Source organism: Primulina tabacum, chromosome 7 (genome assembly GCF_025594145.1).
Source record: "Primulina tabacum isolate GXHZ01 chromosome 7, ASM2559414v2, whole genome shotgun sequence".
NCBI lineage: Eukaryota > Viridiplantae > Streptophyta > Magnoliopsida > Lamiales > Gesneriaceae > Primulina > Primulina tabacum.
Window position 1 is genome coordinate 4857594 of NC_134556.1, and position 13074 is coordinate 4870667.

A 13074-nucleotide genomic window follows, 5' to 3' on the forward strand; every position below is an offset into this window, starting at 1 on the left:
TTATCGCTATTGGCGACGGTTTCTGAATCCAAACAAAACTTTGTGCAGAAGGATTTTCAACCAATTAACCCTTGTTATATCCAACAAAAATCGAACAATACATGTTTAATATGTTATGATATATATCTATAGAATTGATTTCGTGGATACTTATTATGAACGCTTATATGATCGCTGATGAGGTAACAAATGTTATGATAAAAATAATATATTTTTTATACTTTAAAATAAAAAGAATCCAGATAAATGTATTTAATATGTAAAAGCTTAATTAGATTTTTGAAACATTTATGTTGGAAAAATTAAGATTTTACTCGTATTAAATTGGATATTTTCAACTTTTATCATCTAAGTCGTCAAAATTAATTTTTTTACGAGAAGTCGATCTTTGTCTCACATTTAATTTTTCTCCTTAATTGTATTAATGTGGTGCTATAAATTGATCATGTGATATTAGACATTATTATTATTTCCGACACCACATAAACAATACGGTCAAAAAACCCTAAATGTAAAACAAGCATCAAGTTGTGAGAGTAAAACTAAATTTCTACTACTTACACGAATCACGACCCAAAATTTGGTCTGACTATGAATGGTGGTGAGGACAGGTGTCTTCCTGCAGAGTATTGAGAGCGATTTGCTGGATACTTCGACCAGTGGGAATTTGTCAAAAATGTTTTTAAGACAAGTGGGAATTGAAGCAATTGTGAGAGAGTTTTGTTTTCCCTTTTTCATCCTTCGTGGGAAAACGTATCACTTCTTTCAAAAAGACGAATCTATGCCCATACAAAGATTTCTCGTGTCATGTTTAAGAGTATAATATTGAGTACAAAGACCTCTACCCAATTACTTTGGCACAGGTGGTATTATAAAAACATATAATAATAATTTAAAACAAAAATTCTCTTAAACCAACTAATAGAGAGCACGTATCTCTCTTTTTTTTTTTTTTAAAGAAATCATAAGATAAAAGATAAAATAATGCTTAACAAGCTATGTGTCATCTTAGGTGGCTAAATTTTCCACGAAGATAAAATCCTCAAATTTGATGTCAATGTCACCAAACTCCACCATCTAGTGAACAATTTGACCAGTCACATACTAAATCCCAAAGGGTTCTAAGTTAGGAGATCATAACGTTGGGACTGCTATGCTTGTTATCTAGATTTGAATTATGGGTGGTAAGTATAATAGAAGGTTTGAAATTGAATTAATAGTTAAAAATGAAATAATAGTATTATTTCTGGTTTCGAAGAATAGAAAATGTTTTAGTACTTTTCTAAAATTTAACATGACTTTAGTTCTTCTATTGGATATTTAATTAGAAATTTTTACATTGAATTATAACAAAAATTACGAAAATTCATCTATAAAAATTATGTTTCTCGTATTAATTTGTAAGTTATTTGCAATTAAAAATGTTGCATACATGCAAACCAGTGGAGGAGCGTAACTATTTTGGAGGGGAAAAAAAATGCCTCGACAAGTCTGCTAGCTCCATCCCTGATTGCAAACAAAATAGATTTAGTAAAGTAAAGTTTTTGTAAATGCTTAAAAATAATATTATAGATTTTTTATATACAAAGTTTTGCAAAACACTACCTAACTTTTGTATTATTAGATAAAATGGATAAAAACCAGTAACACTTAACATTGATATTAAAAAAGACTAGAATATGTAAATAGTAATTGTTGGACTATATTTTGTATGATCAAATAGATAAAAGACTAAGAATATTGATTAATGGTAATTGAATATAGTTTAAAGATTAATTCTTGATATTCAAGAAGATAAAGGACCAGCAATGTGCCACCTTTGAATTAAATTTGTAACAACGTCAAATCAATTGAATAAATGACGAACAAAAGATAATTTGAAAAACTTATTGATTAAATAATTTGGTAAAAATAATGTTATACATAATTAAATGAGGGTAATGGGATAATTTTCCGAAAATGAAACGTCCTTATTGGATACTAAGAAAACCATGGGTAGGACGACAATGCTAGTGAGACCAATAATATATAAGAAAATCAGAATATATTACTCCTAAGAATCCATAATGGAAAAACAATTGCACTACCGAATGTTACCAAATAGGCCTCATTATGAGCCAAAAATCATGAACCCTAAAAAAATAAATGTTTATTTTTTAATCTTAGGTTTGCACCCAAGATTCCCAATTGCTCAAGCCAAATCCTGCACACCCTCCTCAACACCAAGTTTCCCAATTTCATCAATACCCTCATTTATCAATTCTTCCCAAAACCCTTCATCAATTGGCTCACAATCCCCTTTTTCCGAAGATTTTTCCGCCATAATCAGTTGAGGATTATGAATACTCAATGCCAATTTCTCAAGCTGCAAATCACCAAATCTTGGATTAATGTCACCATACTCTTGAGGCTCTAGCTTAACATAAAAGTTTCCATCCCCAAGTTGCCCAATTCCAACATCGTTTTTGATTGCATATTCCATACTTCCTTGACCTAATTCCGAAAACCCGATCCCAATATTTGTGGAGAAATTGGTACTTCCCCCTTCTTGGAAAACTAATTCTTCAAGACCAACATTTTTTGAGACATGCTCCAATATTCTTCTTCTCCTTTTGTTGCATAACAATACCGCAAGCTCTTTCTTCTCGTCTTTTCGCTGCAATATTTGTTGCAAGAAAGTGGGGCTTTGTATAGCATTTGCCAACAAACTAATAGTTTGTTTTTGCTTCATTTCTGTATCTTTTAGCCTTTGTTCCATTGTTCTAAGGCATAATAAAGTGGTTTGTTGCTGCTGCCTAAGTTTCACTAATTCCGTTGCTAGAACTAGTTTGTCGCGACTCAAACGATCAATTTCTGCATCTAATCCAAAACTTCCCACCTCCACACACGAGCCTAGACTTTGGTTAATCGACGTTTGAGAACTCGAATACTGAGTCTTTCTTCTTGCAATGTTTTTTAGAAGATGCCTTTGTCCCCTTAAAAACCCTTCATTTGCAAACTCCCACTTATCTGGATCAACCTTCCTGAAGCCCTGGAACATTACATTTATTCATATTCTATATTTCATAATACAGAAAGCCAGGAAATCTTGTGAAATATTGCAAAAAAAATCGCAAGTTTTTAGTATAAAATGCAATATTTGGTGAAAAGTCTTAGCATCCGGGACTTTGCTCTAAAATTCATTCGAAATAATTTAATTAAGAAGCTCAACACACTTTAAAAAAAAAAAAGCGCTCAACACTAAGAATTAATTTCTTCATTATGTTTTCATAATTATTCGGTATCTACCAATTAGATCGAAATGATTTTGAAGAACTAGAATCGCAGAAAATTAAACTAACACAATGGAATTATCCACACAACTTATTATAAGTACTCTTATATCAACTATAATTATACCTAGACGTGGATCGAAATTATACTAAATTCAAGGTCAATAAGATCTATTTTTCGGAGAAAGAAAAATAGAATACATTATGAAATAAATTGCGAAAAAGAGAGAATATTGCTCACATAAGTATTGAGCTGCCTCACAAAACTGGAGAAATTATTGTGCTTGAAGTACTTTGGAAGAAGATTCATGTAAAATGTTTGAGGATCCCAAACAATGAAACTATTGTCACCTCGACTCCACGAAATGATTTCATTCGTACTCGGATCGTCGACAAAATCATAAGTCTTGCTGAGAAATGGCGGAGGACCGGTCTCGAGTAAAGCCTCCAGTGGCTGTGGAATTAGTTCCTCGTTATCCCAGTATAGGAATGAACTTGATCCAACATGTTCCTCCTTCATGGAAACTACAGAAAAGTTCATAATATTTTTAGGGTTTTTTCGATGTAGCAAGATCAGTTATATCCCTTCTTTTCTTGGCTGTTTACCTCCTTGTACAAATCTGAGGATAAAAGGGTTTTGACAGAAGATTATCAAGAATTCAAATTCGAAAACCAAAAAATCTACGATGGTCACTAAATGAAACAAGAAGATTAAGATTAAACTACGAGTAACAAGAAAATTGAGGTTATTCAATCACTCCTCGTTTCAAAAAAGGCATAGAACAAGTAGCAGCCGGTGGAAATGAATGGGGCTAGCTAGGTTTTGGGGAAGATGGAGAGAAGATTTAATCAGAATAAGCGTTGAATTATTTAATCGCAACATGCATTAATTTATATTATATAACATTATTTTAAACCAAGTGTTGAATACTTTAAATATAGAATTAAATTTGATTGATCAAGTAATTGTGACGGAAATATATCTGATGTAATTGATATTTTATATTTCGTAAATTTTTTTAATAAAATGGATATTTTTCATATGAAATTTATTTTAGCACGAATATTTATGACATTTTTATTTTAATATTTATATATTTTCATGTTTGATTAACCTTATCTATTTTGAGTAAATCTTTCTCGTTTTCCTAGCAAAAGTGACAATTATTTATTATTGTTGCAATAACATTCAATTAATCTCCAAATTAAATTACAATTATATCGACAATTTATTGCCAACCAATATAGACACGCGGCACCTTGCTATATTGGATTCTCTGGCATTACATGATTGGTCAAGGATACATTGGAAAACAAATAATATGTTCTGTTATATTGTTTACAATATAAAATTCGGGCTAATTGCCCAAGATCGGTCTATTAAAACCTCCGAAAAATATTAATAGTCTATTATGTTTTTTATTTTTTAAAATAAGGCTCGGTGAAATAGACATGAATGTGACGATGCAGACCATTCCAAAAAGGAAAGTTCGACACAATAGTATATTTAATCCTATGTTTTTTTAATTAGAATATATTTACCTCATTCACGAGGGGTTTTATGAATGATTTTTAAAAACATAAATTTCTGAATACAATCAATTTTACAAAGATTTTTTATATGAATCTGGTTGGGTATGAAGTGCAAATGATTGGAAGGAGGTTCAAAGAAGCATTATATGGACTCATGAGAAATCGAGATGAGATTGAAATCAAAGTTCCAAGCCTCGAAGAAGTCGTGATGCATAGGAGTGAGCTTGAAGGCCAAATGAATGTTATTAATTGTGGAGCACGGTGGATGGACTAGCGCCACAACGCTAAGGAAGAAGCGCTAAAAGGAAGCTGCCTAGCGCCTAGGCGTTAGCTCTGCCGAAGCTTCAACGTCTAGGCGCCATTTGGTCAGCGCCGCGCCGCAGTGCAGATTTTAGATATGGAAACCCTAAATTGCGATTTTGTTTTATTTTATTATATACTCCATTGTAAACACGAATTAAAAAAGAATGCTGGAGTTTTAATAATATTTTGTGAGTTTTTATCTCAAATTCAAAGCATGGTTTTGTATACACCTTTGTGTCTTTCTTAAATCAAACTTATCTAAGTTTAACACTTTGTGGCGTTTTTCGATTGTTCTTCACTCGGATTGTCAAAGACGAGTTCTTTGAAGGTTCGCTTGAGATCGATCGTTTATCTCGTTAATATTTGTTGCTAAATTTTTCGTAATTTAGATACGAATATTATAACCTTACTTGTTCAAAAAGATCGAAACAACACAACCGTTTCTTGGTTTCATCGAATCGAGGGCATGACTCCGTTTTTGAGCGCGTTTTCTTTTCGTGGTCGAAAAATATCATCAAGTTTTTTGCTTTTTCGAATTTTTACAGAGATGCTGATATAATTTCTCCAAATTCATATAGATTTACTTATTAAATAATCACATAATATAGAGAATTATGGAATTAAATTTAAAATACTCTTTAAATAGGTTAATGCAAAAAGCAATCTTTGTAATACATGAATTGTGAGTGGAGATGCGATTTTATTTAAATGTTATTGATAATGTTATTATAATAATATTCCAAAAAACTTGCTCTTTTTTTTTTTAAAAAAAATGATTGTTGTGTTAATATGACCCATGAATGGTGGTGGCAACGACAAGTGTACTCCCAAGGAAATATAATCTAAGGAAAAATTTTGTTCGAAAATTTCAGACAAGTGGGAATTGTTAATAAAAATTTCAGACAAGTGGGAATTGTTGAGATTATATTTACTATTGTCCAAAATGACCAACACGAAGATTTGTGAAAAGATTTCTAACCAATTAGTGAGGGACAGATTGTATTTTGGAAAGCACAACATTATTTTTTTATGGTAAATATCTTTAAAACACATCTAATAAAGGACACGTAGCTAGTTATGTTACATCATCGCATAAAAAGAATAATTATTTTTCGGTCCGAAATTATATCAATGTTTACATATATCTATATTAATTACACGGGCATATTAATTAAAATTAAAAATTATATTGATTGAACATGTAAATTACTAATAATGTATAATGTAAAACGAAATTCTCAATCATGATGAACTCTAGAAAAACTTCAATACGGGAAAAATTGTCGAATTCATATTTTTTTTTTGTTTCCGTACTCTCGCTTATCAAATTTTGGTCTTATTATTATATAAATTTGTCAATTTCACCAAACCAATTATGGGACATTGCAAAATTCTGATATATCTAACGTTAAATCAGTACTTCAATGAATATGTGTGTGTGTGTGATTTAATTTCACAGGAGAGGATGAAAATATAAAATATGACAATTTAGATAACTAAATTTATAATTTTTTATTAAATTAATATTCTATGTTTTATTAAATTAATGTTATCTAAATCTAATAAAGAATATTATTATGATTATTAAATAACTTTTTTTTTTTGAAATCCAGTTGCATACAAGTTTGATTGGATTTGAATAAATTTAAATAGCTCAAAGAACTAACTTAAGTCTGACAAATCTTGTCTTAGTAGAATAAGTTTTTTTCTTTTCATTTTTAGTAATTTTTTCAGAGTACTTATACGACACTTGTTCACATAATATCCGACATGAGATATTAATGACGGTATATATTTTATATCGAATGTAACCACAAATGTGGTATATGGTCTTTTTAATAATAATAAAAATAAGCTTAGAAACCATCTATTTGAATTATTATTTTAAAAAAGACTATTATCCAATCTGTCGTGTACTTGAATTTTTGTTACAAGTTCTATGAGTTGGAATCCAATCATTAGTTATCATTTACTGGAATATTGACATTACATCAAAAATATAACGTGATAAGAAAAATTTAGATATGACGCAAAAAAAAGTGTTGATATATCCTATTCTATGCCCGCATTATGGTTAAAAAAAGATCAAAATTGAAAGAAAAAAGAGCAAGTTAGTGGACTAAAACTATATTATTGTGGTTGTTGAATACAACATTTGTGAAAGCGTTGAATGGAGATTTTTATTTGTTACTCTAGATTTTTGCATATAGTTTTTGCATTGTTTGGTTATTCTATTGTTGCTTTAGAATGCAATTTTATTCTTTAACTTTTTAGGAAAGTAGTTTTCATATAATCACTAGTATTGGTTTTGTAAACTCAATTTTTTTGAAGTGATTATTTTACCACGAGACATTAGAAAAGTATTTATACTTATGAAAAATGATCTCTGAGTTATTTTTATTCAAGTTATTTATTTGTTTGTTTTATATTAAGCTGCATGTTGTTATTAGGTATTACAACATCTGGAACAACATTTATATCTGACACATACAAACTTTTTATCGTTCATGTTAACCAGAATCACTTGACTTTACTAAGTGAGATTCTGGTTTATTTTGTTTAGCATGGAACAAATTGATGGAAATTTTCACTTACAAACACTGCACTACGACCACCTGTCTTGGATGGATCCAACTATAGTCTATGGAAGGTCAAGATCAGAATATATATTAAGTCTATAATTGAGAGAGCATGACAATGAGTTGTCTGCGGTTAGACTCCACCGAAAAGAGTAGATGAGGATAGTGGCAGTCTGCCAAAGCCAGAAAGTGAATGGATAGCTGGTGAAGTTCAAGTTTCGAACCATAATTCAAAGTCTTTAAATGTCATATTCACATCAGTCGATCTAAGCATGTTCAGTTTGATTACCAATTACGTCATGCTAAGGATGTATGAGAAATCCTTCAAAAATGTTCTGAAGGATTTGAAAGTATACAAAGGATAAAGTTGAGGATGCTTCCATCAAAATTCAAAATTTTGAGGATGGGAGAGACTGAAACAATGACAAAATATGATCACCGCTTAAGAGAGATAGCCAATGAATCATTCAGCTTTGGTGATCTAATTTCAAACGAAAGATTGTTTAGCAAAGTCATACGATCACTCTCTAAACGCTTCAATATCAAGATTTGTGCGATTGACGAAGCATGAGGCACATCTCAACTCTCTGGAAGACTTGTTCAGCTCTTTTCGTTCTTTCGAGATGAACATGAGAACTTACAAAATAAGGACAAAGGTAAGACCATTGCTTTTCAAGTGTCCATTGATTCTTTCAACGATCTTCTTCAATTAACATATGAAGTCAATGATTCAGATATTTGTGAAGACTCTATCTCTTTAATCACGATGTTTGGAAATTCTTTGAAAATGAATTAAAGATAAAAAGAAGACTGTACAACAATCAATATTTCCAAGTTACACTGCTCTTGAAAAATTTCAAATACCTCTAGCTACTCAAGGAAACCTCGGCTAAGGATTGAAGGCAATAATCAATTGGACTCTAAAAGGTTTGATTCTATGCAATGTAAAGAATGCAATGGTTTTGAACATTATGCGAATGAATGTACGAGAAGATTTCGCAAAAATAAAGGACTTATAAAGAGTAAGAATACAATGAAGGAGAAAACCATACTTCCTTGACTGCATCTTTGGAAGAAAAATGTTGGTTACATGTAAGGTCCAAAAATAAAACGACGTAATCCAACTACATGTGAATATAAGGAAAATGAAAAATAGCTATGATTTTAATTTCTTAAATTAATTATATTTGATATGTTTATATGGTTAGGATGTACTTTTTACATGAATGCATAAAACTGTATTTTTAAAGGTTATTCGAGTTGCGATCGAGGAACGGAGACCGACGGCTGAAAAATGGAAAATACTTTTATTAAATAATTGTTTTTTAATTATTTAAAATAAGGTTGATACTTTATGATATTTTTAAGAATAAAGAGTTTTGAGGTGAATTTATATGCTGAGACATAATTTTTAACGGTATTCGATTTTCGGCTAAAATATGAATTTTTCGAGAACTCGACTAATATTTTCACGAACTTTCCTAAATGAAATATTTTAAATATGGACCAATAGGCTTATTGGGCTTATTATACTAGACTAATGAGCCCTAGCTTGCACACATGTTTATTTATCAATAAAGAGCCTACAAACCCTACCCCAAACCATTCAAAACTCATGCCTCACACACACAAACTCTCCCCTCCCCTTAAAACACATGCACACACGTAATTTCAGCAAAGTTGAGCTTAATCATCAGCAGTATACTGTCACTTAACTGCCTTATCAGATCAAGTAGATGATCAATGCGGTTCAACATTAGATGAGTCCAGTTTTAGTCAGTCCAAACAGTTTGGCAGCACATAGATCATGTCCAAGGCAACTAGCTGTTTGTCTGGCAAAGAGACTCAAGATCGTTCCAGCACTTCAAGAGTTCAAGGCAATCAGTTGTTGGTATATTCAGTTCTGTCATGCATAAATTGATTGATATTTTATGTTGTTTAAAATATGCTATTGTAGTAGCAATTTCCCCTTATAACTGATGGTGTACTTAAATGTATAATAAAAATGAGATTTATTTGATTAAATAAACATCATGTTTATCCAATTATGTTTTTATGTGATTGAACTGATATATTCAGATTTCTTGTCTAAACTGCTTGAATGATTAAAATTACTAAATTTTGGCATAGATAATTATATTTAAAGAGGAGTTTTTAATTCAGTTAGTGAGGGGGAGCTTTCTTTCCCTCGAACTGAAAAATATTTTTAAAATTCATTTTTAAATTCAGTTATTGAGGGGGAACTTTCTTATCCCTCGAACTGAAATTTTTTCTTTTAATCATTTTAAATATATTTTATTCTCTCAAATCAATTTTAAATTTTTTAATTTTAAAATTTAAAATCGCTTTAATTGCTCAAGTTTTGTGATCATCAAAAAGGGGGAGATTTTTGGAATATTTCATGTTCGCAATCTTGATTTTGATGTTAACAAAACTTGTTATTTTGTTTCTAATGATTTTACCTAAGTGCACAGAAACAGAAACAGAAACTGAAACTGATCAGGACTCAAACTGATCATTTATCGAGCCAAAACTGAATCTATCAAAGAATGCAAAATAAAATTACCAACTGATTAATCAAACTGAACAAGTTCAACTGATGAATGGTAAACCAGTTCAACTGATTGTCCAACTAATAGGTGGTTCAACTGTAATGCCCGAATTTTGAAAAAAAAAATAAAATTGTGGCAGTAGTTGTGATGGTTTATGGCTTTACGTTATGATATGAATGGTAATGAATGTTATAAAATTGAATAGATAATGGATGGGTAGAATCAAAGGCTAAATTTGAGCTAAATAGGTAATGGAAGTGCAGAAACGGTATGAAAAATGTGGCAGTAGTTGTGGTTTTTAGCATAATGTTTTGTATGTTGATCCAATTGATGGAAGGCCACTTTCATTAGAAAGATAAGACATAAGGCTATAACTTTCTTATTTTGAATTTTGGTCAAATCATTAGGGAAGATGAGCCAAAAGTGCCCCGAAGTGTGTCGTGCGTATCGTCGTTCTTACAATGACACATGTTGGGAGATTGAGCATAACTTTTTACTCAGACCTCCAAATGACATGAGGCCAATTGTAGATGCAAGCCAAGACATAGGGCTACAACTTTCGAGTTTACCACTTTCGCAAATTCTGAAGTTAAAAATGCGTTTTGGACAGAATACGGCGCGCCCCTGCGCCAGATCCCGCGCGATGGTGCGCCCATTGCTAAAATTTTGTTGTTTGGGCAGTATGGTGCGCGCCCCTGCGCCAAAAGACGCGCCATGGCGCCCAGAAAAATACTCAAAAACGTGTTTTGAGGTTTGGATGGTATATATTAGATTGGGGAATGATTTTTGTATCATTTCTTCTCATCCTCATTTCTCTCCATCGGTTTAGAGCTACGGTTTCTCATTTCTCCTTCAATCCAATTTCTTCCAAGACATTAATCTTTGATTGAAGCCTTAATCTTTGCTTGGAGATTAGAAGTTCTTCTCCTCAAGAGTTTAGAAGCAAGGTAAGAAAGCTTATTTCCTTGGGTTAGTGATTGAAGGGAAAACAATGGGTTTTTTGGTTTGAGTGTTGAGGTAAAGTTGTTAATATAATGATTGATGGTATTGTATGTATTGATATTTTGGAAAAGAAATGGAATTGTAGAGGAGCTAACTCTTTAGCACGCACGTCACGTTTTTGACAAAATGATTCAATGAATGTTTTTATGTCATATTACGGTTAAGAAAGATATGGATTTCTTCTTTACACAATTGTTGGGATTTGAGTTTTCTTGAATATCCAAATTGCGGATCTTGATTCGAAGCATTATTGAATAAATTATGAATTTTGTACAGAAATTGCCCTGTTTTGATAAATGATCTGAGTTCTTGAGTTATAGTAGAATTCAGAGGTTCAAGACTTCTCACCTACACATTTCGATCTTCTTTTGGTAATATTTGAAAGGTATGTTACGGTCGGTAACATACGAGGTAAAAGTATCATTTTTATTTTAAATTGAAAATTCTATGGCTTGATGAAATACTTGTGATTTTTGATGATTGATCTTTTGAGATGAGCTTATTATGATATTGACTTGATGAGATTGAAATGCATCATTGCATTGCATATTGAGCCACTTTTCTATTCAGATTTGATATGGCGGAGGTCGCCTTGACTTATTGATTTGTTGGACATATGAGGCTATAGTTGAGTTGGCATAGTGTATGCGGAGGTCGCTGCTATGGCCTGAACACTCTCTATAGGCGCACCATAGTCCTGGGATTGTAGAACACAGCACCCCACATCGAGCGGATGAGTCGGTGGATGTTGCTGGGGGATTCTCTTTCCTTGGGTACCCTATGACCAGATGATTCACTTGATCTTGAGATTTATTGATAGCCCACAGCTTCTGATCATACATTGTATTATATTACATCTTTATGGATTTATATGAAATATTTTGAAAATTAAATTCTCATATGTTATTGATTGTATCATACTGGGTTTATACTCACCGGCACGTCGGCTACCTCTTGTTTTCATGTGCTTGACGGTAGGTGAGGCGAGGCTTGGGATGCCAGAGTCCAGTTCCAGGCGAGGAGATACGAGTTAGAGTGGGATTCTCGGGTCTTAGGAGCTATTTGATGATGTTTGGATTACTTTTGTTCACTAGTTATTTTGACATGTTGAAAATTATATTTCAAACATTTGAGATATTTAAATTATTCTGACGATGTTTATGTCAGTTTGTGAACAAGAAATTATATATTTTATTAAATCGTTTGGTTTGATACATTTAAAATTATTAGTATTAGATATCGGACCCGGGGCCCCACATTAGGTGGTATCAGAGCGTATGATATTTGGGAACAGGGTAGATCGAATCTGTTCGAATTGCTTGATCATGTGATATATTTTCTAGCATTTTCACTGTGCCATAATGTGAAATACATGATCATAATTGAGATACTCTATTGTTGAGCTATATTCGAGATTTTTGAGATTATTGAGTCTCGAGAGCCAGAGATGATTGATACAAGATTGAGATGATTATGATATTGTGATTCATCTATGTTTGATCTATTGTATATCAGACATGGCTACTCGTGATAGAGGTCGTGGTAGACCTAGACAGAACATACTAGTGGCACAAGATCAGGGTAGTGCTACTCATAATCAGATGGATATAACTCCGACTCCGATGGAGATACTGTTAGCCAGATTTCAGTCTTTGCACCCACCGATGTTGAAGGGTACCGAGAATGCATTAGAGTGTGAGAACTGGTTGGAGAATATGGATCAATTATTTGAATCTCTTGAGTATCCAGATGATCGTAGAATCAAATTAGTTGTTAATCAGTTATTGGATGTTGCTAAGAGTTGGTGGATCATGACAAAGAAAGCTTTAGAGG

General features: G+C 32.0%; 1 protein-coding gene across 1 annotated transcript; it reads right to left on the minus strand.

Annotated features, from left to right (window-relative positions):
• Positions 1 to 2088: 2088 nt before the first annotated feature.
• Positions 2089 to 4109, minus strand: LOC142550474 (heat stress transcription factor A-6b-like). The gene is made up of 2 exons (XM_075659566.1): positions 3514 to 4109; positions 2089 to 3031 (listed from the first exon to the last, which is right to left on the minus strand). Exons 1-2 carry the CDS (start codon positions 3811 to 3813, stop codon positions 2192 to 2194), a joined length of 1140 nt encoding a protein of 379 aa, XP_075515681.1. The 5' UTR covers positions 3814 to 4109; the 3' UTR covers positions 2089 to 2191.
• Between the last annotated feature and the right edge of the window lie 8965 nt (positions 4110 to 13074).